We start from the raw sequence: 27,184 nt of genomic DNA, 5'->3' as shown, positions 1-27,184 counted from the left end.
TAAATGCATATGGCTAAGTGAAAGAAGCCAATCTGAAAAGGTTGCATGCTGTATGATTCCAAATACATGATATTCTGGGAAAGGCAAAACTATGGAGACAGTAAAAAGATCAGTGGTCGCCATGAGCTAGAGGCAAGGGTAGGATAAATAGGTGGAACACAGAGGATTTGAGTGCAGTGAAACTATTCTGTATGACATTGTCATGGTGGATACGTGTCATTACAAATTTGTCCAAATCCTATAGAATGTAAATACCAAGAGTGAACCCTGATGTTGACTATGGACTTTGGGTGATTATGATGGGTCAATGTACATTTATTAATCACAACAGATGTACCACGGGTGGGGTTGTTAATGGCGGAGGGCTATGCATGTGTGAAGGGAGGGTGTATAGGGGAAATCTCTGTAGTTTCTTTTCAATTTTGCTGTGAACCAGAAATTACTTAAAAAAATAACCTTTTTATTAAAGAAAGCAAAGACTCTCAGAGTTAAAAATAGAAATATATATGGTTCATGAAAGAACCCAAATACAAATGAAATCAAAAACAAAATACCATTGTGTGGTTAAAAGAACGATATGCTTTGGAACTATATACTAAGCCAAGGCAAAGTAACCTGGGGCAGCAATATTCGTATCAAACAATGAATTCAAGCCATAAGGAATTTCATGGGATAAGTAGGTTTCTTTTATGTTGATAAAAGGAATACTTCCCAATAAAGCTGTATTTGTTAGCTTTTATGTATGAAATGATACTGGATACATATCATTGAATATGTATTGAATACATTGAATACATTGAATATGTATCATTGGATATGTATATAGATTTAAAAAGCTCTTAGGGGTGCCTGGGTGGCTCAGTTGGCTTAGCATCTGACTCTTGATTTCGGCTCAGGTCATGATCCCAGGGTCATGAGATCGAGCCCCACATGGGGCTCTGGACTGGCTATGGAGGCTGCTTAAGATTTTCTCTCTCCCTCTGCCCCTCCCCAGCTCATACATGTGCATGCTCTCTCTTCCTCTCTCCCTCTCTAAAAAAGCTCTTAGACAAAACTAATAAAACTATACTCAGAGTAGAATGACTAAAATATAGACACAGCAAAGTACCTACTGGTAATTTTTGAGTAGAAATCAAAACTACAATGACAGGCAACCGAGAAAATACTTTTAAAAGGTGAATTTCATGTACTTTTCATGTGTCACAAAATACACTCTTCTTTTGATTTTTTTTCAAACGTTTACAAATGTACAAAAATCATTCTTAGTTCACAAGCTTATGGAAAAAAGAGGCAGGTTGGATTTGGCCCGTGGGAGCAATAGTTTGCTAACAACTAAAGCAAAAATTATCTCTCACTTTAAGGGGAATTTGTGTGAAAGCAGAAGGATTTCTTTGTGTCCCTTGATTATTAAAAATGTTTATTATGAACAAGACAAAGATGTCTAAAATTATAATTAATGAGTGATGCTCTAGAAGATTACATCAATGCCTTGAAAGAAGAAAAGAAACAGGAGCTATAAATAATAGGAGAGAGGAGTGCCTGGGTGGCTCAGTCGGTTGAGCGTCCAACTTCAGCTCAGGTCATGATCTCACACTCCGTGAGTTCGAGCCTCGTGTCGGGCTCTGTGCTGACAGCTCAGAGCCTGGAGCCTGTTTCAGATTCTGTGTCTCCCTGTCTTTCTGCCCCTCCCCTGCTCGTGCTCGGTCTCTCTCTCAAAATAAATAAACATTAAAAAAATAAAAAAATCTTATTTCCTAGTTTTGACTACTAAAAAAACCTACAGAAAATGATCGATGCAAGTTTTAATAACCACCCCACTAGATAGTGTCACCTAAATACCGTTTTCCACTACAAAGAACTAAGGATTCTTAGAGAGGCGGCTGATTCCAGGTCTGGTCAGGAAACACAAAGCACACGCGGGGTAGTCATGAGAGACTACTGGATCATGTCATAAGTACTCAGGAACTAGCCTCAAAAAGTTACCACTAGCCAAAGTTGCCACAATTTGAGACTCAATAAAGATTTAAAATGCATTAATCATCCCAATAAAGATTAATAATGTGCTTCAAGCCAGAAGTTTTAGTGATGCTGGGCACGGGGATCCTCACTGATTACCTTTGTGGGATGCTAAATATCCACTTTATTCTTTTTAAAATTGGGAAATAGGTAAGGAAGCCAGGATTTATCCTGGTTTTCTGGTAAAATCTACATCGCAGTGAATCAAATAGTTGATGAGTGAAAGTTGCTCCTTCTAGGTGTTTTCAAGCTATGAAAAATGAAGATAGAATGATAGAGTTAGGATGTTGCCATTTTGCAACCTAAATAAATAAACTGAATTGAAGGATCTAGGCTATGGTCTTCCTTATTGATATCTTAAGAGAGTCGATAAAACATTATGTGCTTAAGAGTTAATTTTCTTTAATTTTTAAATTTTTTGTTTTTTAGTGTTTATTTTTGAGACAGAGTGAGACAGATCATGAGTGGGAGACAGGCAGAGAGAGAGAAGGAGACACAGAATCTGAAGCAGGCTCCAGGCTCCGAGCTGTCAGCACAGAGCCTGACGCGGGGCTCCAGCTCACGAACAACAAGATCATGACCTGAGCCAAAATCGGACGCTTAACCGACTGAGCCACCCAGGCGCCACAAGAGTTAATTTTTACAACAAATCAACATCTGAGAAAACCTTCTGGGATCTAAAGCCTGACCAATTTCCATGAACTATAGGAGGAAAGGAGCACATTAAATGGCACCACAGCGATGAAGTCAGCAAAATCTAGACTAAGGAAAACTATTTGTTCAAATAAAATAAAGTAACAATTTCAAGGAAAGGAAAAAAAATGAGATCAAGGGGAAACTTGTAGAATAAAAAAGACTTAAGAAACATAAAGGCATCTCAGAATATATAGACCTTATGAAGATATCGATTTAAGCAAAAAGATTCTAAAAGTATTATAAGAAAATTGGAGAAATGTGAACACTAATTCGATATATTGATAATAAGAAATTATTGTTGGCTTTTGTCTATAATTATATTATGGGTACATAGTGAAACAGTTACAGGTGAAATGATATGCTGTCTAGAATTTGCTTCAGAAGAATCTGTATCAAGTGGGGAATATGAGTAAGATAAAACTGCTTACATATCCATTTAAAGTTGTTCAAATTGGGCGACAGGTATACCAGCTTCATTCCTCTCTTCTCTCTTTGTATTTATTCGAGAATTTCCATTATAAAGTTTTTTAAGTTAAAAAAGAGTAGAAGCATTTTAATTATGAAGACAGTACACTTTTTATCTGAATTTTTGGTGCTTTTGTCTGTATGTCTAAGTGTCTTAAAACTCTTTTTTTTAAGTTTATGTATTTTGAGAGAGAGCGCACGCACACACGTACCCGCACATGAACAGGGGAGAGGCAGACAGAGAGAGAGGGAGAGAGAGAGAGAATCCCAAGCAGGCTCCATGCTGTTAGTGCAGAGCCTGATGACACGGGGCTCCATCACACGAACTGTGAGATCATGACCTGAGCTGAAATGAAGAGTCAGACACTTAACCAACTCTCTTAGGTGAGTTTGCTCTTTGGCTCGTTTTGCTTAAAAGTCAAATCTATTTGGGACTGTGAGCAACAAAAGAGGTGAGACCTTTTTCCTCACCTCCTGGATCCATTTTGAACTAAGACTTGTAGAGATCCACTAGTAAATCATAGTATAGAATGTCATAAAAAGTGTCAGAGATGGTCAGTGAGGCAGGGAAGCATTCACGGAGGAACGACTGTGACAAATGGTCCCTACACTGGGCCTCGGGAATGGATAACAAACGGGTGCACCTATGAGATGAGGGATGGGAAGGGAACCTTGCAGAAGGAGGGTCACAATGGATCTGGGCAGAGATATAATCAAATTAAAGACGTTGGGCGGAGATGAAAGGAAGCCTCCGAAATCAGGCAAAGGCATGGAGACTGATACTGCGATAACCCAGCAGCCTCTGCAGTATGTGATCACAGAGAACTCTTGCAAACACACAGCCTTGCTTCTACGGTAGATATGTTCAGTATCTGTTGGAGAGGTTTATTTATTCACTGAGCAAATATTTATAGAGATGGGACTTGAATCAGGTATGAAATGAAGAGAGTCATATTCAAGGATCAGTCCTCAAAGCTCTCTTCCAATGGGGCTGCAAAGTGGGTAATAGATTTATTATAATACTAAGACATTATTTGCCTTTTCATGCTCATCCTGCCACAAGAGTACAGTGGGATGTTCCAGAAAGGACATGACGTGTATTATTGTGACGGACTGAATGCAAAAGTGGGGATGAGGACCCAGATGTCCACATATTAGCCAAATAATAAAGGGATTTGCAAAAATATGGAACAATATTACTTTTTTCCATTATTTTTTTAAAAATTTGGACAATATAGTTCCTTTGCACAAAAATGCTAGTTACATTAACATTCACGGGTTTCTTATTGTTATTTTGAAAGAATAAAAATTTTAAAAATTTCTTAGTTCTAATTTCTAATTAGACATCAACAGATAAAGCTCTTTGAGGGTTTCAATAATTTTTAAGAATGTAAAGGAGGCCTGAGACCAAAAAGTCTGAGCTCTGCTGTATTTAAGTGTTTTAAGGATATGGAGAAAAGAAGGGATTTGAGGGGGCTTTCAAGGGCAAAGTGGTCAAGACATGGTGATTACTTCAATAAATGATCATTAAGCACTCACTATGCCCAAGGTGCTGAAACGAAGCAGGGGGACTAAAAGGTATCTTCAGGCTGTCGAGCTGGTTATTTGCGTGATTCAAAGTCAGACGCAAACTGTTTATCTGCATTGACAAATAGGTTAGCTTTGGATAACTTCTAGTGATGCTCCAAATTATCTGCTCTTTTAGCTGAGTGTTTGGGCAAAGTTTCGGGTCTCTCTCACTCACAAAAGGACAGGATATTAACCCACGCAGAAGCAACACATTCTAAAAAGGAGTCCTAATATGTTAAGCAGATCCAAATATACTTTTCCCTCTGCTTACACTGCCATAAACACTGTCACCTCTCACCTACCTCCTGCTCGTTCTCATTTACTTTTGTTCCAAGGACATTTTTAATTCCCAGATTATTTCCCCAGACAGAGATAATAATTCAGTTGTCTTGACATGTCATTTAATGTGTGTGTAGAGAAAGCCAACTCATTTAACTAACTGGAGTCTAATGAAAAGTAGCACTCGGATGGCATCTGCTTACAGAAAAGACAACAAAGCTTATAAAATATCCTAAAGTTTACAAAAGGAGGTAATCCGGGGGGTTATGTAGATTACCATTCTTCAAAAGCCACGTGAAAGGTTACTTCTTTAAGAAACTTATCCAAAACACCACTCACCCACCATCAACCCCATGTCAAAATTAAACACTCTTATTGTACTCCCCTGAGCACTTTTTCATCTTATGTCTTATTAACTTCTTGTATATGACACTTTGTTATGCTTTTTTCTGCTCTCTCCACCCAGGCATATCCTTCAAAGCAAGTGTTTTACTTTACTGATTCTCAACAATGCCTTACATGGTGTCAACTTTCAATCATAAATGTTGAATTTAATTAGCTAAAAAATCCTGAGAGTTATCAACATTGCATTTATTTATTTAATGCCATAAAAATAATAGAATTGGACACAATATATGAAGCACCTGTTTTGAGGCATTTAGGGGTTTGATCCTTGAGAGAAGGGAATGCAGGAGAGGTGCTCCACAGTCACCCTGGCTTGAACCTTAGGGGCATTTTCTAAACCAAAGCACAGGGAAGTTCACGAAGCTCAGACAGAGAGCATCTCTCTGGATAGAGGGAAACAGAGGTTGTGGCTCAGGGATGCGGAGATGGGTGGAAGCTGAAAGGCAGGGGCCCAGAGAGGAGAAAGTGGTGCAAGCAAGTCCCAACAGTCTGCGGATGGGTCCCCTGGAAGGGATCCTCAAATATTTCACCATGTAAGCATAGGATGGGGCCCCTAGAAGACCTGAGAGGCAGATCAGTTTGATTCTGTTGAGACCTGGCTTTAGGTTTTATTATTACTTCTAGGGCTAGAGTAGTCCTGCTCCTGAGGCATACTTTTCTGGGGTGTCAGCTGAGCCCAGGATATGGAACAAGGTCTCTACTATAGCTGGTTTCATCTTCAATGTGTTCTGTTGAGCTCACAACCCCTAAGGATGATAAGCGAATATTTTGGACTTCATGCCAATAAATTCCACAACCTAGATGAAATAGATAAATTCCTTGATACACAATTTTTCAAACCTGATATGCAAAGAAACAGAACATCTCAATACATCAATTTACGTAGAAACATTAATGATCTAAAATTTCCAATTCAATTTGGAAAAGAACAAAGTTGGAAGAGTTACGATGCCTAAGTTTGTGACTTATAGTATCGTATGAATGTAAGAATACAGATTAACTGAAGGGAACAGAGACTCCAGAAATAGACCCACAGTCAACTGAGTTTCCACAAAGGTTTAAAAGAATTCAGTGAAGGAAAGGAAAGTCTTTTCAACAAGTGGTGCAGGAATCATTGGATATCTGTACAGAAAAAAAGATGAACTATGACCTTACATACTACACAAAAAAATAATACGATAAGGTTTATGAAGCTAAACATAAAGCTACACCTATGAAGTTCTGAAAGGAAAACATACCAAAATACCTTTGTGATCTTAGAGCAGGGAGACCTTTCACAGACAAGGCTTAGAAAGCAATATCACCCAAATGAAAACTCCTGTTCATCAAAAGGTAACAGTAGAGATGAATAGACAGGGGCACCTGGGTGGCTCAGTCGGTTAAGCGTCCGACTTCGGCTCAGGTTATGATCTCACGGTTCATGAGTTCAAGCCCCGTGTCGGGCTGTGTGCTGACAGCTCGGAGCCTGGAGCCTGCTTCGGATTCTGTGTTTTCCTCGCTCTCTGCTCCTCTCCCACTTATGTTCTCTCTCTCTCTCTCTCTCAAACATAAAGAAGTATTAAAAAAAATAAAAGCACAGTGAGATACTACTACAAGCTCACTATGATGACTATAATAAAGAAGACTGACAATACTACCATTGTGGGGGAGCCAGCAGAATTCTCCACGCATTGCTGGTGAAAATATAAAAACACTCGGGAAAACCATTTGCCAGTTTCTTATGATGTTAAATCTGTATCTATCCCATGATTTAGCAATTCTACTCCTGGGTATTTCCTAAGAGAAATGAAAATCTATATCCACACACAGAAAGTTCGTACGTGAATGTTAAAAGCAGTTTTATTCCTAACAGATCCCAAACTGGAAACAATGCAAATGTCCATCAACAGGAAAGTGGATGACTGAACTATGATCTATTCTTTCAATGGAAACTACTCAGAATGGAAAAAGGAGCAGCTATTGATACTTGCAACAAAAGAACAGATCTCAAAAAACATGCTGAGTGAAATAAGCCAACCACAAAATAGTACATGTATGGTTGTATTTACATTAATTTTGAAAATGGGCAAAACTAATCTCTACAGATGAAAGTCAATAAATACTGTAGTTTGAGAAGAGCATGGGTTCATCAAGAAGGGGCAGGATGATGAAACAGTTTTTACTTCAGTAGGGTAGAGTTTACATAGGTATATGCATATGTCAAAACTCGTCAAAAATGTAGACGTAAGATGTATTTTATTATATGTAACTTATACTTCAAAAGCACAGCTACTCAACAATGGAAGGATAAATAACCAAATTTAAAAATGGGCAAAGGATTCTCCAAATAAGAAACAAAGGACCGGTAAGCACATCAAAAGATGTTCAGCATGATTAGTCATTAAGGGAATGCAAACCCAAACTATGAGCTACTATTTCACACCTACTAGGATTGTTTTAATGGAAAAGATGGACAATAGGAAGTGTCGGTGAGGATGTGGAGAAACTGGAAGCTTCATACATTGCTTGGTGGGGTTGCAAAACGGTATAGTCATTGTGGAAACCAGTCCGGTAGTTCCTCAAAAATTTAAACAGAGTTACCATATAACTCTGCAATTTCACTCCTAAGTAGATATATACTCAATCAAGATAACTGGAAACATGGCCATACAAAGACTTGTACGTGAATGCTCAGACCACTGTTATTCATGATAGCCAGAAAGTATAAACAATTGATGATGGATAAATAAAATGTGGTATATCCATACAATGGAATATTATTTAGCCATAGCCAGGAAAGAAGTGCTGATACATGTTATCACATGGATAAACTTTGAAAGAAGTCAGACACAGAAGGTTAGCTATTGTATGAGTCCATTTTTATGAAATATCTAGAATAAGTAAATTCAAAGAGACAGAAAGTAGATTAGAGGATACCAGGGAGCTGGGGCAATAGGGGATAGAGAGCTATTTCTTAATGGTTATAGAGCTTTTGTTTGGAGTAATGAAAGCTTTTGGAAATAGATAGTTGTGATGGTTACACAACATCATGAATGTAATTCATGCCACTAAATTGTACATGAAAACGGGTACGTGAGGGGCACTTGTGTAGCTCATTCAGTCGAGCATTCGACTTGATTTCAGCTCAGGTCATGATCCCAGGGTCATGGGGATCAAGTCCCCTGTCAGGCTCCACACTGAGCCAGGAGCCTACTTAAGATTCTTTCTCTCTCCCTCTGCCTCTTTCCCCTGCTTGCACACTCTCTCTCTAAAATTAAAAAAAAAACAAAACTGTGAGAAACAATACAAAAATAAAATATATTGGAAAATAAGGTGGATTAATGGCTACACAGAAGCATGGATAGATATGGGATAAGAGTGGGCATATGGACAATCACTGTAATTCTTTCAACTTTTCTCTATGTTTAAAAATTTTCACCATAAAACGCTGGGGAAAAAAAAAAACAAGCAACAGAGAATTTCTGTCCTGGAATGGCAGCAGAAACTCCTTATGCCCCATTCTTCTTGTGATTAAAACTAAAATTTATGGATAAATATTTAAAAACTTGGGGTGCCTAGGTGGCTCAGTTGGTTGAGTGTCCAACCCTTGATTTTGGCACAGGTCATGATTCTCTCTCTCTCCCTCTTCCTCTGCCCTTCTCCCCCACTCGTGCTCTCTCTTTTGCAAAAATAATAATAATACTAATAAAATAAAATAAAATAATGAATCAATCAATCAATCAATCAATAACTGAAGACTCAGAAAAGTAAGTAAAATGTAAAAGTAAAAGATGCTAGATTGTGTGTGGGTGTCAAAATTTAGAGAAGCAACTTTTGAAGGCAGGATGGGGTGGGAAAAGTTTCTGATTTGTTTTGTTTCCTTCTTCCTCATTGTTTTGCCTTGAGGGTGGGCCCCAGCTGAAGAGCTAAATGGGGGCACTTGCATGGGTGGCTAAACGTCCCTTAAAAAACTTCCTCTTTCTGGCCAGCGGTACCATTAAAAGGAGTTCTTGTGGAAAGAATGGAGGAAATCCCAAAAAAGACATGACTGGAGAAGTATATTGCCTAATTATGTGTATGAACCTAGGGAAACCTCAGGATCTTATCTGAGCCACTATGAACCATGCACGTATGGGACAGGCCCAAACAAATATAGCAAGGTCTTAGAGAACTGAACTGAATCACTTCCCACAAAAAAAAAAAAAAAAAAAAACAAAAAACAAGACACAATTTGCAGTCTCAAAGAACCAACAGTTTAAAAATATTTAAAAATTAAAAATACCAGCAGTTTCCAGAGGATTACAACAGGACCCAAAACTTACACAATATAACATTCACAATGTCCAGGATACAATCTAAAATTACTCAAAGTACAAAGAATAAGATGGGCAAAGGAAAAGTCAATCAAAAGAGGTCAGCCTTGAGATGACCAACATGTTTGAGTTATAAGAATAGTTTTAAAGTTTTTATTTAAACTATTCTCTGTAAGATAAAGGAAAACATTTGAAATGAGTGAAAAAAAAATGAACTCCAAGCAGAGAAATAGAAAGCATAAAGAAGAATCAAATGGACAATTTAGAATTGAAAAATATAGTATCTGAAATTTAAAAATCACTGGATGAGATCAGTAGCAGAATAGAGATAACGAACTTAAACCAATAGAAATGATCCAATCTGAACAACAGAAAGAAAAAAAAAATAATGAAAAAAGTAAATGGAGACTTAGGGGCCTGTGGACCAGTATCAAAGAATCTAACACATGTGCCATTGGGATTCCCCAAAGTGAGGAGAAAGACTTTGGGGGCAGAAAAGAATATTTGAAGAAAAAAAGGTCAAAAAATATCCCAAATTTGGCAAAAGCCATACATTTACAAATCCAAGAAGCTCAGTGGACCTCAAACAGAATAAACTTAAAGAAAATCATGCCAAATACCTTGTAATCAAACTGCTGAGAACCAAAGATAAAGACAAAAATCTTAAAAGAGCTAAAGAAAAAAAGACAGATTACATACAGGGGAACAATGATTCAAATTCTTGCAAGTTTCTTATCAAAAAGCATGGATCAGAAGACAGTGAAATAACATCTTTAAAATTCTGGAAGAAAAGGAATGGCAACCCAGAGTTTTAGGGGCAGCAAAGCGATCTTTCAAAAATAAAGGCAAAAAGAAGGCATTTTCAGATGAAGGAAGACGTGAGAGAATTTGTCACCATGGGCCTACTCTGAAACAATTGCTAAAGGAAGTTCCTTAGGATGAAGGAAATTGATACCAGAGGGAAATGTGAACCTTCAGAAATAAACTGGGAACAACAGAAATGGTAACTATAAATGACAATTTTTTTCACTCTAAAGTTCTTTAAGCCAATACTTACTACGGTTGAAGACAAAAATGGTAACATCTCATGGAATTTTATAAAGATATAATACATCTCACAATTATAGCAAAAGGTCAGTGGTGGGGACTTAAAGACTCCTATCTGGTTGCAAGGTTTCTATATTTTATGTGTAATATAAACTAAACTATTATATAATAGAATAATAAACTACTCTAATAATATATTTATATTTATGTATAAATATAAACTAAGTAGGCTATGCATGTATGCATTTGTGTAAGTATATAGATATGTATATTGTAAACTCTAGAACAACCACTTAAAAATAATACAAGGATATATGGAAAAAATACAATGGGTACATTGAAAAGAATACCAATAAATATTCAAATAATCCAACAGAAAGCAGGGAAGGGAAGAGAGTGAAACAAAAAGTGCAAGGCACAAACAAAAACAAATGATAAAATGATAGATGTAAATCCAGCTACATAAATAGTCACATTAGATTTTAACTAGTCTAAATTAACAAGGCAGAGACTGACAAAATAGATAAAAAAGCTAGTTCCTACTATATGCTGCCTATAAGAGACACACTTAAAACAAACACATGGAGACTTTATACACACACACAGGCACTTTAAATATACACAGATGTATTTTTAAAATGCACACAGAGGGGTACCTGGGTGGCTCAGTCGGTTAAGCGTCCGACTTCAGCTCAGGTCACGATCTCACGGTCCGTGAGTTCGAGCTCCACGTCGGGCTCTGGGCTGATGGCTCAGAGTCTAGAGCCTGCTTCCGATTCTGCGTCTCCCTCTCCCTCTCTCTCTGTCTCTCCCCCGTTCATGCTCTGTCTCTCTTTGTCTCAAAAATAAATAAACGTTAAAAAAATGCACACAGAAAATTTTAAAGTGAATAGATGAACAAAGGTACCATGCAATCAGCAAGCATAAGAGGGCTGGAGTGGCTATATTAATCGCAGAACAAGTAGATTCCAAGGCAAAAATACAAGAGAGAAAGAGGGCATTTTATAATCATAAAAGAAAAAAAATCACCAGAAAGAGATACAAATTATAGACGTGTGCCTGCCAATTGACAGACCCTTGACATCCACGAATCCAAAACTGACAAGCTTAATGGAAGAGGGATATAATTTTACAACGAAAGCAGATTGTAATAGTCCCCTCTCAGCAAAGAACGAGTAGACAAAACTCAGCAAGCCACATACACTCTGAATGTTATCAACCGCCTTGATCTATCGTCATTTACACAGAACATTACACCTGAGGATGCAGAGTACGTATTCTTTTTCAATGCACATGGTGCATTCATTAAGACAGTCCATAAACTGCTTCATTCAAAAAGTCAGTTCACTTAACGGGATTGAAATCGTACGAAATCTGATCATATAAGAAATCAGAACAATAAGAAATGTAAGAAAACCCACACTATCTTACAATTACCCAACACGTTTCTAAATAACTCATGGCCTTAAAAATGAAATTGGGAGAGATATTAGAAAATATTTTGAACTAATGGATAATGAAAATAAGGCATACCAAAATTAATGGATGCAGCTAAAGCAACCAAAGATGCAGCTAAAGCTTAGAGGGAAACTTAAGCGTTTTAAATGATTACATTAGAAAAGAAGGAAGGCCTAAAATTGGTGACCTCAGTTTGCAACTTGAGAAGCTAGGAGAAAAAGAGAATAGTAAATTCAAAATAAATAGAAGGAAGAAAATAATAAAAAGAAATCAATGGACTAGAAAACTGGCGTATGATAGAGAAAATTAAGAGAGTCAAAAGCTGGCTCTTTGAGAAGATCTATAGAATTGTCAAATCTCTAGCTAGACTGATCCAGCAGAGGGAGGGAGGGAAGGAGAAGAGAGAGAGATAAGAAGGGGTAGAAGGGGAGGGGGTGGGGGAGGGAAGGCAAGAGAGAGAGGAAAGGAATCGGCAATATCATATATCATGAATGACAATGGTGTTACCATCACATATTATATAGACATCAAATGGATAATAAGAGAGTATTATGAATAACTCTGTCAACGGATTTTTTTTTTTAACGTTTTATTTATTTGTGAGAGAGGGAGAGACAGAGCATGAACAGGGGAGGGTCAGAGAGAGGGAGACACAGAATCTGAAACAGGCTCCAGGCTCTGAGCTGTCAGCACAGAGCCTGACGCGTGACTTGAACTCACGGACCGCAAGATCATGACCTGAGCCGAAGTCGGCCGCTTAACCGACTGAGCCACCCAGGCGCCCCATGTCAACAGATTTGACAACTTTGATGAATTGGACAAGTTACCAACCATATATGGAAAGGATAATACATTATAACCAATTAGAGTTTGTTCCCATAATACAGGATTATTGTTTCAATCTTTTAAAAAATCAGATGATAAAATTCACCATACTAATAGAATAAAAAACATATAATCATTTCAACACATAGAGAAAAATTATTTGACAAAACTAAAAAGTCACGATAAAAACTGTCAGTGAGTTAGGAATGGTAAATTGAGACATGGCATCTACAAAAAGCTTATAGCTAACGGTGAAATGTTGAATTGTTTTCCCCTGATATCAGCTGAGATAAATAAAATAAAAGGAAATATAAGGCACAAAAGTGGAAAAGACAAAGGAAAGCCATCTTTGTCTGCAGATGATATAATTGTGTACATAGAAAATCCCAGGGACTCTATTGAAACAACTACCAGAACTAATAAATGCATTTAGCGAAGTCACAGGAGACAAGATTAATATATAAAAATCAATTGTATTTTTATATGCTAGCAGGAAATGCTTGTAACATACAAAGTTAAGGAAACCATTTATAGTAGCATTTAAAACCCTAAAATATCCAGGAATACATGTTAAAAATTGTCAGGGACTTCTATGCATTTTTGTGTGTGATGACTACAACTGAAATAACTCTAGGCATATCTCCAGTGTTTAATACGGTATTGCTAAGTATAACAATCATGTCTATATATTGGTTCTCTAGACTTACTCATCCTATGTAATTACAATTTTATGCTCTTTGACCAACATCTCCCCCATCCCCACCCTCACAGCCTCTGATGACCACTGTTTCACCCTCTGCTTCTAGGAGTTGGACTTGCTTTTTGCAGATTACACATATAAGTGAGATCATACTGTATTTGTCTTTTCCTATCAGGCTTGTTTCACTTAGCAGGATGTCCTCCAGGTAGGATCATCCACGTAGTCAAAAAAGGGCAGGATTTCTTTCTTTCTCACGGCTAAATAATATTCTATACATATTCTATATATTATATGAGATAACATATTGTATATATGTATACACCACACCTTCTTTATGTATTCTATTGAGGGACTTGTGTTATTTCCATATCTTGGCTACAGTCATTAATGTTGCTATGAACTCAGAGTGCAGCTACCTTCGTGATCTTGATTTCATTTCCTTTGTGTAAATACCCACAAGTGAGATTACTAGATCATATGGTAGTTCTATTTGGAAGAACTTCCATCCCATGAGCACTGTCCAAAGGTTCCCTCTTCTCCTTCTCTCCACATCTTTGACAACTCGTGTTACCTTTTTTCTCTTTGATAACAGCTATTCAAACAGGTATGGGGTGATATCTCAATGTGGTTTGAATTAGCATTTCCCTCATGATTAGTGATGTTGAGCACCTTTTCATATATCTTTGGCCATTTGGATGTCTTCTTTTGAGAAATGACTATTCAGGTCCTTCGTCCATTTTTTAATCAGCTTATGTATTTTCTTGCTATTAGAGCTGAGTTCCTTATACAGTTTGGATATTAACCCCATATTAGTGGATGGTTGCAAATATTTTCTCCCATTCCGTAGATTGTCTCTTCACTCTGTTGGTTGTTTCCATTGCTGTGCAGAAGGTTTTTAGTTTGATACGATCCCATTTCTACTTTTAATTTTGTTGCCTGTGCTTTTGGAGACATATCCAAAAAAAATCATTGCCCGAACCAATGTCAAGATGCTTTCCCCTATGTTTTTTAATATCAGCTGTTACATGGTCTTTAAGCCCTTTGGGGTTGATTTTTGTATATGGAATGAGATAAAGGTCCAATTTTATTCTTCTGCATGTGGAAAAATAGTTTTACTAACACCATTTATTGAAGAGGCTATCCTTTCCCCATTATGTGTTCCTGGCACCTTTCTGAAAGACCATAATTGACCATAAATACATAATACATATGACATAAATACGTAATACACAATACATAAATACAAAACATATGGTCATAAAAATTGACCATAAATACATAAAAATCATATGGTCTGAAAGACCATAATTGACCACAAATACATAAAAGACCAACTGACCATAAATACATGGATTTAAGTCTGGGCTCTCTATTCTATTGGTCTATATGTATGTTTTTATGCAATATCAAGCCGTTTTGATTACTATAGTTTTGTAGTATATTTTGAAATCATGTAGTGTGATGCCTCTAACTTTGTTCTTTTTGCTTAAGACCGCTTTGGCTTATCACAGTCTTTTGTGGTTCTATACAAATTTTAGAGTTTTTTTCTATTTCTGTGAAAAATGACATTGTAATTTTTTTCATCAATGTTTTATGGTTCTCAGTGTACAGATTTTTCATCTTCTTGGTTAAATTTTATTCCTCAGTATTTTATTGGCCTTGATGCCATTGTAGATGGGATTATTTTCTTAATTTCTTTTTTGTCTAATTCACTGTTAGTGCATAAGAATGCAATTGATTTTTGTATGTTCATTTTGTATCCTGCAACTCTAGTGAGTTCATTTATTAGTTCTAACAGCTTTTTGGTGCAGTCTTTAGGGTTTTCTCTGTATAAGATCATGTCATCTGCAAACAGAAAATTTTGCTTTTTCCTTTCTGATTTAGATACCCTTTATTTATTTTTCTTGCCTAATTGTTCTGATTAGACCTTCCATTACTATAAAGAATAGAAATGATAAGAGTGGGCATCCTTGTCTTGATCCTGATTTTAGAGGGGAAGCTTTCAGTTTTCCATTGTTGAGTATGATATTAGCTCTGAGCTTGTCATATATAACTTTATCAGGTTAAAGTACATTCTTTCTGCAACTAATTTGGTGAGTGGTTTTATCATGAAAGAGTGCCGAATTTTGTCAAATGCTTTTCTACATCTCTTGAGAGGATCATACGATTTTTGTCCTTTATTCATTCTGTTAACGTGGTGCGTCACATTTATTGATTTGTATAGGCTGAAATATCTTACTATCCCAGAGATAAATCGCACTCAATCATGGTGTATGATGCATTTAATTTGCTGTCGAATTCAGATTTTTAGTCTTTTGATGAGGATGTCTGCATCTATGTTACCAGGGATATTGACCTCTAAGTTTCTTTTCTTGTAGTACCCTTGTCTGGTTTTGGTCTGAGGATCTTGCTGGCCTTGAGAAGAAACTGGTAAATTCTGGGGTGCCTGGGTGGCTCAGTCAGTTAAGCGTCCAACTTCAGCTCAGGCCGTGATCTCATAGTTCATGAGTTCAAGCCCCACATCAGGCTCAGTGCTGATGGCTCAGAGCCTGGAGTCTGCTTTGGATTCTGTGTCTCCCTCTCTCTCTGCCCCACCCCTGCTCATGCTCTGCCTCTCTTGCTCTTAAACACAAATAAACATGAGAAAAATTTTAAAAAAAGAAACTGATAAGTTCCTAGAAATATACAGCCTACACAGACCAAATCATGAAATAATAGGTCATCTAAACAAACCAGAAATGAGGAAGGAGATTTCATCAATAATCAAAACTCCTGCCCAGTATAAAACCTTTTGACCTGATGGCTTCACTGGTGAATTCTACTAAGCATTTAAAGAAGCATTAATATCAAACTTTCTTAAAGTCTTCAGTCTTCAGTCAGAGCACAGACTGAAAATATTTGGAACATATATGTCAAAGGATATGTGTCTGAATATATTCTGAATATATGTGCCCAGAATATATAAGAACTCCTACAACTCAATAATAAGACAATATATTCAAAACAAAAAAATATGCAAATGATCTGAAGACACAATTTACTAAAATAGGAGCAAACGGCCAATAAGTACCTGAAAGCATAATACACATGGTTAGTCATTAAGAAAATGCAAAGTAAAATCATCACGAGATACTATTGCATATCCATTACAATGGATAGACCTAAAAACAAAAAACAAAAAAACCAACTGAAAATAGCATGGGTTGGCAAAGGAAACTGGAAATCTCATACACTGTTGGTGGGAATGTAAAATGATCCAATCACTTTGCAAAATAACATCTGGGGAGTTAAAAAGTTAAAACACACATCTATGCTATGTCTCAGTCATTTCTCTCACAGATATGTCCTGGGTGAAATAAAAACATATGTCTACACAAAGGCTTACATACAAGTTTATTTATAATAGCTCCAAACTGGATAGTCCAAATGTTCATCAACAGGGGCTCCTGTATGGCTTAGTTGGTTAAGCATCTGACTCTTGATTTCGCCTTGGGTCATGATCTCATGGTTTGTGAGATCCAGCCCTACCTCGAGCTTTGCACTGACAAGGCAGAGCCTGCTTGGGATTCTCTCTCTCCCTCTCTCTCTGCCCCTACCCTGTTCCTATGTGGTCTTTTGCTCAAAAATAAATAATAAAATTTAAACATTTAAAAAAATGTTTATAGCCTAAACATAGCCGAAAAATAATATATATATTACTCAGCAATAAAAAGGAACTATTGATACACAAAACACACTACTAAATCATGGTGAATGAAAGGAAAGAGGGAAAAGTGTACATACTGTGATCCCATTCATGCAAGATTCTAGAAGTTCCAAGCTAATATATAGTGACAGAAAACAGGTTAGTGTTTGCCTGGGGGCAGACATCCACGACTTCATAAGGGCCAGAGTTGTGCTCTGAATTACTCTAACATTTATCACTGTTTGTTTAACAAACAAATGATGATACAGACTGAAAAGTCTCTAAACTAAAAGTTTGGGGTCTAATTCCAGAATGGCTAATTCCAGAAGTCAGGTAACCTCTGGAAAAAGCTGTCCCCTCAGAAAAACAGCTGATGTCTTGGTGGTTGGTTGTACAGGAGATCAAACGAGATAACATGTATGAAAAACAATAGCAATTGTAAAGTCTGATGGAAATTTAATTTATTCTTATTGTTTATTATTAGCAGCTAAGGAGAAGCATGAAATTAGGATTTCACAGCTCATCATCAGTGAGCATCAATGGCGCACATTTGGAATCAGTTCTGGATTACACACACACACACACACACACACACACGTGCACACATACGTGCACACACACACATGGGTTCCACAGATATCCGGGGCATAACTTAAAATTCTTTTCTAATGCCACTGGTGATTCAGAGGTTCATTATTGGCCAAAAATTAAATGCTATATGATCAGTTAGATAGCACCTCCTTGTGACCACTGAAAATGGGGTTACATATGCCTACCTACCTCCTTACTTTATGTTACCTTCCTAGTCTGCCCAGGGCAGTCTCAGTTCCTGCCTGTTGTCTTAGCATAATTATTCATAGTATTTTCTTTTGTTCTTTCAAGTGTCAAGGCTTGACACCAAATTAACACTGAGTTCATATTTACTGATTAGGATCTCCAAGGCAGGCATCATTTCCATTCTAAAAACGAGGCAAAGTGCTTGCTAAAATGAAGAACAACCAAGACCTATACCTGTTGCTGGTTCACCAGGTGCCTGGAACTTTCTAAATGATTTCCATGTGTTATTTAATTTTCCAGAAATCTTATGAGGTAAGGTACTCATACAGATGAGAAAGTAGGCATGAGAGGCTAAATAACTTGCCTGATACCATGGAAGAAGGAAATGGAAGAAGAATGGAAGAAGCTGCAACCCAGCTCTGGAGCCCATGCTTTTAGTCCCTACACCCTTGGCCTTACAACAGGTGGCCACATCCTTTTTGTTTGAAGAATGAGCTGCATTCTTCCTCTGAAGGAAGAAAGAAAATGCAGATCATGCCCCCACTTCCGCTCCACCTCTGCTCTCTCCCCTACCCCAAGCATGACCCACTGTGGGGAATTATGGCTGTCCTATTTTTAACTGGGTTGTAGTTCATTCAGCCTCCCGTGTTTGTATCAAAATAATGTCCCCACAGTCTTCCTTCATGATGCAGTGAAACTGGTCTCAGAAGCCGAATGCTTACGCCAAAAAGTTGACTTTGAAAATAGACTGCTTTTTTGCTCTTCCCTTGTAGTACAATAGATAAGAGGGTGCGAAAAGCTCTTTATCAAGTTGATATAGTGGCCCTAGGTGGAAAAAGAGCACAATTTAAGTTTTCTGTGACTTCTGGCTCAGTTTTAATGGAATGTAAGTACAATGCCAGAGCCTGATAAAAATAGAAACTCTCCGGTGTCCAGGCTCTTCTCCAGATGGCGCATGGGAATCCAGATAGTAACTCATCACTGAGAAGGGTCGCTATTAATTAGTGGGAAGATGTCATGCCTCACATGGGGCAGTAAATGAAAATGGCTCAGGGTTTAGAGTGGAAAGGTTGATATTGCCAGAGAATCTGGGCTGCTCCTTAAGTCCCTGTTCTGGATTAATTGAGAGTTCAGTCATTACCGATAACATGTTCGGTCATTACAAATAACAAATAACATTTCAAATAACAGGATGAAATAGAGCAAGTACAGTTGGCCCTGGTTAGAAATGGCCCCAGGGAAGTTCTGGAAAAGAAGAAAGAACTGATCATGTATTCACATAAAGGATAAATGACGTTCTAGACTCCATTTAAGAAGTAAATGGAGAAACAGGGCAGCCCGTCACCTCAAGTCACCAGAGAAAAGGTGACATCTGTGGCCACCAACAGAAGACAAATGAGGGGCAGGAGGAAGGCCAGGCTCACATGTCTGGCTACTTGCTATTGGATTATCTGCTTCTTTACTGAGGGCCCACAGAGCTTGACTTTGGCTTTGCTCATAGTATAAAACTTTCAGAGGCAAGAATGCTACAAAAACAAATGTGTTCAATGAATGAGTGAAAAATTCCAGACACCCTTGGCTCATGAAGGTGGAATAAATACAAGACGAGAGAGCCTTATAACAGTTTTCACAGTAATAATTATTTTCCTTCATAAAGATCACAACTTAACCCCTTCCCATTAAGCATCACCTTCTAAGAGGAATTTGCTTTTGGCCTTGGGGGAAGCCACTTACCTCTCCAGGTCTCCCTTCTTTATCGATACAATGGGGTGATCACAGCTATTCTCCTGGGGCTTCTTCTAGCAACTAAATAACAAGTCTATGTGCATGAGTCAAGGAGGATGACTAACCGCATAGGGAGCTAACATATGAATGCAAGAAATGAAAGTAATACAAACAATTGGCCCAGTTAAGTTAGAAAGAAGAGCGGTGTTACTCTGATTCCCTCTGATTTGCCCTCAGAAAATCTCTCCCCTGGTCGGTTCTTACTGGTTTTTACAATTTAGAGTCAGCACCAGCACCACCCTCTGTGAAGAGCTGTTCCTGGATGCCACGCTGCTTTGTTCATCTCAATGTCTGGCCCTCTTAACAGTGAACACCTTTGAGAGAACAGCCGTCCTTCATTTGGGTCTGGGGTCTGCCACTGTATGTAGGGAATGGAGATGCCAGGACATTTATTAGATAAAGGAATGAAGATTTTTGTTGGTGAGAAACACTGGGACGAGTATTCTCATTGGTGGGAATGTGGCATGAACAAAAGTGAGGACACACTTAGAATAGTCAAGAGAAGACAGGGAGGGGTGGCTTGGCTAGAGAACAAGGGTTGGGGGCGATACTGAGAAAGAAATCCACCAGAGGGGCCAGGACCACATACTTTAGCTCCTGACCTGTAAATTCTGTTTCCTCCTTCCTTTTCAAGGACTCACGTAGTGGCTAATTCTCTCCATTATCACTTCTTGCTCCTGTCTGGAAACAGAACCAGTTCCTGAGTCTTTTATGCTAGACATACGGCCATGCACTCTACACTTTCTTACTTTTTTAAGTTCATACTTTGGATAACTAATACATTTACTTGGTTGAAACATTAGAACAATATAACAAGGTATGCACTGAGATATCATAGCCTTAGACTCTAACTATACTATTTCCCCTCAATCCTTACCATTTTTATTAGGTAACCATTTTTATTAGCCTCTTATTTATTCTTCTAATGTTTTATTTTATACAAATATAAGGAAGTTTTTCTATACAGTCCTATTTTCTTTTTTTTTAATTTTCTTTTTTTTTAAATGTTTATTTCTGAGACAGAGAGAGACAGAGCATGAGTGGGGGAGGGGAAGAGAGAGAGAGAGGGAGACACAGATTCCAAAGCAGGCTCCAGGCTCTGAGCTGTCAGCACAGAGCTCGACGCAGGGCTCGAACTCACAAACCGTGAGATCATGACCTGAGCCGAAGTCGGTTGCTCAACCGACTGAGCCACCCAGGCGCCCCAATACAGTCCTATTTTCTTGTATTTCATACACAAAAGGTAGCATACTATTATATACTTCTACACTTGGCTTTTTTCCACTTAATACACCTTGGTATTCAGCTCCCTGTCAACGTGTACAGGGAACACGTTGCACTCCTTTCAATAGCTGGGTTATATTCCCCTGTGTGTGGTTAGCAGTTTAGGAAACGAGTCCCCTATTGCTGACACTTGGCTTGGTCCTTATTTTTCCTACTATATACATGGTGGAAATGGATAGCCTAGTAATTTTGAAGAGTTTTTCAGTTTGTTTTTTTACTTGCTGTTGCCTTTTGTCCCTTGGTGATCTCAGCCATCCTTAGGACTCCAGAGATGACTTCCACACTGATAACAAAGGCTTCCTGCCAGCGCATATCATCTCCCTGTCCAGCTGTCTGTGTCGTACTAAATGCCATCTCAGAAACAACTCAACTGCAACTTTAAAACTGACCTCATTTTCTTCTTCTGAACCTCCTCTGCTTCTAGGTTTTCCTAACAAAAATGTATACACCAAGATGTCACGCTCACTCTCTTACTCACTGCCTGTAGTGACTTCCCTTCCTTGACCTTGACATCCAGTGGAGCAACAACCTCAATTTTTTTTCTTGTACAACATTTGGGGCATACATCCTTCCTTTTTGTTCTGACTGTTACTTTCTAGTCCGTTAGAAAGTTAACTCATCCTGGGACATTTAAAACAATAATATAGAATTATTTTTCCACTATAACCATCTGGAAAGCTTTGGGAGGGAAATCCCCACAATTTGGATGGGACGATTTCCTGCCATCAGGCTGTCTCATTGCTTAGTGAAGAAAATTTACATCACTGCTTATAATCGGAGACCTAGATGTCTATTTATCAGTGAGCTCTCTTAAGAGTAGGGACCTGCCTGCCTGTATACATCTTATCCCTAGCATCTCTATTGAGGGCAGGAATATGCCACGTGGTAAGCAAATAACTGTTGATTCTGTTTCTACAATATAATTTCAATGGGCAGTTCCAATCTTATCTCCCACTAATCCCTCGAATGAACTTTATACCAAAGCCACTTGAACTCCCATTGATATCTGCCTTTTTGGCTTTCATGACTTGGATTATGCCATTCTCTCTGCCTGGAATATTCTTCTCCCTTTATGTGCTTGCCACTCTGGCCACATACTGAAAACCCATTAGTCTCCAAAACCCAGCATCTCTGACAAGTGTTATATGGAGTCCCCAAAGGAATCGCATTATTCAGTAGAGGAAATTGAACCAGAATCCTGGTGTCTCACTTTCCATGAGCCAAGAAACACTAGAAACTCTTAAGATCAGGAACCACTCATTTCTATGTCCCAGGAAACGATGTCAACCTGTGCTAGAAGGCCAAACTGACCCTTGCCTTGCAACTTTTATTAAGGAATGGGGATGATCCCATGGAATAATAGATAGTAACCATTTGTAAACACAAAATCTTCTCTGCCTCAGTGATATATATGACACACTTAAACTCAAACAAGCATTAAGCTTGTACCTCTATTGTACACTAGGCAGTGTGCTAGACATGGAATGCAGGGATGATCTTTTCCCTCAAGGGGCTGAGAGACAGTCATGGCCACTGAATTAGCTTCATAAAACGCAAAATGATATCACCTACCCAAACAAAGACAAAAGCATGACAATCCTGGACACGGGTTACCTCTGTAAAGGCCATGGCTTGTCATATAATTTTGGCAAAGTCTCTCGAGCAATTTGATTCTCAGATTTCCTACACAGTTAATGGAACTTCTTTCTTAGATGGTTACACTCTATCCTGTGTCTCTGCTTGCAACTTTCATGACAGCAGTGGGACTCTGGTTCTAAGAGTTCCTATTTTGAAAACTGGCTGCCCTCCCCTTAACTAAACCCCAGTGGCTTGCACACATCTTTTTTGTTAACCATTAATGCTTTCAACTCAGAGGTCAAATCAATAAAGCCAAGATCTCGACCAACTTGTGGTCATCTCAAGTACCAAAGCCATTTTTACCAAAGAGTACTCATCCAAGTTCTAGTAGCTCAGGCAAATTCCACTTTGGGTTAATTTCACGATGCATTTCTGAATTCCCACTGCAATTCCTAACAAATGTAGTCATAATTGTGGATTTTTTCCTCTCCTCATCGTAAGGGTTGGTGACAGGCAGCAAGCTTAAAACAGCCACTCTCTTTCACTAGGGAGACAAGCTACATGTGTACTCTAAATGAAGCCATCTGTTAGAATCTTCCAGCTCAGGAAGGAAATGGTGGGGAATCTTTCAAAAAACTCAGTTAAAGGCAACTGATATTTATGGAATGATATAAAACATCTCAAATAAGAAGACAAGCCCTTATAAGCATCCTCCTCGTATGTCACACTGGCAATGTAGCTCTGGAATGTTCCAGCCCAAAATATGTCCAGTGATGTTTCTTGCAGAAAATAAACTAGTTTATTACAGAGTTGGCACAGTCTTTGGTGGAAACCAGAACCAATATTTTAGGTCCATGCCCCAAACCCCACATACCCACTTCCATAGAATCACGTATGGCTAACACATCTTTCTTCCTTGGACAGCAGATTTTGCAATCATTTTTAATTAGTATGCTTCCTACTTGACTTATCCTCAGACAATGTGAAAGCGAAATAAAAAATAGTTGCTTTAATTAAAAATATGATTAGTAAGTTATTTGGAAAAGTGTCTGAAAAAAAATCAAGAGTCACCTGGCGTGAAATTTTATTCTTTCATCATTTCTTCCAAATGTGCTTGTATACTCAACCACTTTTTGGAGTTAACTAATACAAAATCATGGATTTAAAGGAAATGATTGGAATCCATGCAGGACATTTGATATCACACACTAAGTCCACTAACAAACATGGACTCACTCTGGGTGCATTCACTTGTTCATCATTATTTTGTGTGAGGTCCTTGAGGGAGAAATGAAGGTAGAAGGCTCCCCATTGAGCTGTCCAAAAACAAGTTCACCCTTACCCCAACCTCTCTTCACACGTTGCTGCTAAACTCCAGTTCACTCAGAGGCCACTCAAGAAACTCTTCATCAACCCATGGCAGCACATAAGTGGGGACCAACTCTCAAATTCCTTGCATTTAAAAACAATGAGGTATAACTTAAGATTTGTAAAGTTTCCAAATCTTCAGTGTCCAGCTCAATGGTTTTACACGGATGTTCCCATGCAGGAAACTGTTTCCCAGATCCAGACCCAGAACATTTCCAACACCTCATAAGGCTTCCTCATGCCCGCTTCCAGTCAACGCTCCTCACAAAGGTAATGACTATATTAACCTCTAACACTATAGCTTAGTTTCACCTGCTTTTGAACTTCATATAAATGGCGTCATGCAGTATGTACGATTTTGTGTCTGACTTTGTTCATTCAACATCATTCATTCATATTGTCATAGGTATCAGTAGTTCATTTTTTTTTTTATTCCTATATAGAATCCCACAGTAGAGATATAACACAATGTATTACCCTATTTAACAAATGATGGGCATGTGGGTTGTTTCTTGCTGGGCTATACAAATGACATTCTTTTTTTTTTTTAACATTTACTCATTTTTTGAGAGAGAGAGAGAGAGAGAGAGAGAGAGAGAGAGAGAGAGAACGCGAGTGGGGGAAGGACAGAGAGAGGGAGACACAGAATTTGAAGCAGTCTCCTGACTGCTGTCAGCCCAGAGCCCGACGTGGGGCTCGAGCTCACAAACCGTGAGATCATGACCTGAGCCAAAGTAGGCTGCTTAACCAACTGAGCCACCCAGGCGCTCCTTTGTAAATGTTTTTTTTTTTAATTTTTTTTACATTTATTTATTTTTTGAGAGACATAGAGAGAGACAGAGAGCGAGCACAAATTGGGGAGGGGCAGAGAGGAGACACAGAATCCGAAGCAGGCTCCAGGCTCTGAGCTATCAACACAGAGCCTGATGCGGGGCTCAAACTCACAAACCGTGAGATCATGACCTGAGCTGAAGTCAGAGGCTTAACAGACTGAGCCACCCAGGCGCCCCTGTAAATTTTTTTTAATGAACGCTCTTATAAATATATTTTGGCAGACATGAGCCTTTTAAAAAAGAGTCTGATTTGATAAATTAGAATTATTTTATAATTTTCTTTTTGGAAGAAGACAAGGTGGTCTATTCAAATGGGAAGCTAAGAAAACTGGACTCCGACCAGATAAATCCAGAGATGAATCCTCTGCAAAATTGTGTATTTTTTGTCTCTGATGCTCCCAACTCCTGACTTTTCCTCCCCTTCTGCCTCTGCTCCTAGCAATGGCAACTCTTACTCACCCATTTTTGTTCTGGGGCTTTCTCCATATTCCTTCAACTTATATCTACTCAGAAAAAAATACATAATCAATGAACTAATACTTAGATTTAAATAATAATGACATCACTTTTTCTGATGATATATGCATAGTAATAGGAAACATAGTCTAATCACAATTTCTAAGCATTAAGTACAACCATATTCTTATAAGCTGCCAGCCAAGGAATAGGTTATGAAAGATGATACTTCTTAAATAGTAAAACATGCTAGAGGAAAAGTTTTTCAGTTAGAGTTTCAGAGTAGTGAAAGCTGTCTAGTTGCTCTGAAAGAACAAAAGCTGGTAAATATTTGTTTCTTCTCATTATATTGAGGGGAGGAGACCTATTCTAAGCCACCAAAGGAACAGGCAAAATGATTCTCAGAGACAAGACTAGGATGAGGCTTTTAAGGAAAGATTAGAAAGAAGGCAAAACAAATATTTGGCATCATTTTGTCTTTCCTTTTTCAACCATACCCCCACAAACTTTCTGCCTCACTGATCCCATTCCTTACAAAGAAGTGAATTAATAAAGACTCTTCCTAGAAGGGAACCTATGGCTAAAAGAAATCTTAACTACCCTTGCATCTATCTATTCATTCGCCCATCCATTTGTCTATCCATCCATCTATCCATCCACTCACCCTCACCCAACCGTCCATCCACATATTCATTCACCCTCATCCACCATTCATAAATCCATCCATTCAGCTACCCTCCCATGTATCCACTTGTCCATGCATCCACCCATCCGCTCACTCACCCCACTCATCCATCCACCCATCCACCCATCCAATCCATCCATCCATCCATCCATCCATCCACCCATCCACCCATCCAATCCATCCATCCATCCATCCATCCACCCATCCACCCATCCAATCCATCCATCCATCCATCCATCCATCCATCCATCCATCATGCATCCATCCAACGCCTAGATCTCAGACTGGTATTCCACACTGTGGACATTCAGGCTATGCTTCACTCTTTCCAGTGATATGAGACTCATATAAGCCAAGCAGCCACCTCATTCTGACAAAGAAACACGGTCAACAAATAGCTTTCATGAGTTAGCATTATTTTATTCTTCTCATTATTTTATTCTCCACTGCTGTAACAGTTGTTTCAACCACTGGACAATAGGGCATAAAAACAAAACCCAGGGGAGCCTGGGTGGCTCAGTCGGTTAAGTGTCCGACTTTGGCTCAGGTCATGATCTCACGGTTTGCGAGTTCGAGCCCCGTGTTGGGCTCTGTGCTAACAGCTCAGAGCCTGGAGCCTGCTTCAGATTCTGTCTCGCTCTCTCTCTGCCCCTCTCCTGCTCATGCTCTCTCTCTCTCTCTCAAAAACATAAACATTTAAAAAAAATTTTAAAAAACATAGAAAACAAAATGAAACAAAAAAAAAACAAGTTCACACAAAAAAGTCTTTTAAGACTGGACTCTAAAATCTAGACAGAAGGGCAATTCTGAAAGCTGAAAGTTTTCTGTAAGATTTGAAGCAGGAGAATAATTTCTCTACAAGTAATAAAGTCCTGATTCCTATTTGGTGAAATTTTGCAGCTTGGGGACCCCAGATGTGTTTTATTTGGCCAGCACCATATTTCCAAAATAATGAATCAGTTGCTAAGTTTTAACATTAGA

The 27,184-nt window shown here is 38.4% G+C and overlaps 1 protein-coding gene across 7 annotated transcripts in view; it reads right to left on the bottom strand.

The window, feature by feature from the left end:
- Window positions 1-27,184, bottom strand: part of ADRA1A (adrenoceptor alpha 1A) — a 121,201-nt gene that overhangs the window by 39,043 nt on the left and 54,974 nt on the right. The window contains exon 2 of one of the 7 annotated variants that reach the window (XM_042983178.1): window positions 19,988-20,680. The exons of the other annotated variants lie outside the window; for them this stretch is intronic. Within the exon in view, the coding sequence (XP_042839112.1) occupies window positions 20,664-20,680 (17 nt within the window). The 3' untranslated portion in view covers window positions 19,988-20,663. Of the gene's footprint in view, window positions 1-19,987; window positions 20,681-27,184 lie in introns of those variants that run through there. 7 annotated transcript variants of the gene reach the window in all.

Source organism: Panthera tigris, chromosome B1 (assembly GCF_018350195.1).
Source record: "Panthera tigris isolate Pti1 chromosome B1, P.tigris_Pti1_mat1.1, whole genome shotgun sequence".
Taxonomy (NCBI): Eukaryota; Metazoa; Chordata; class Mammalia; order Carnivora; family Felidae; genus Panthera; species Panthera tigris.
This window is presented reverse-complemented; position numbering and strand designations above follow the sequence as displayed.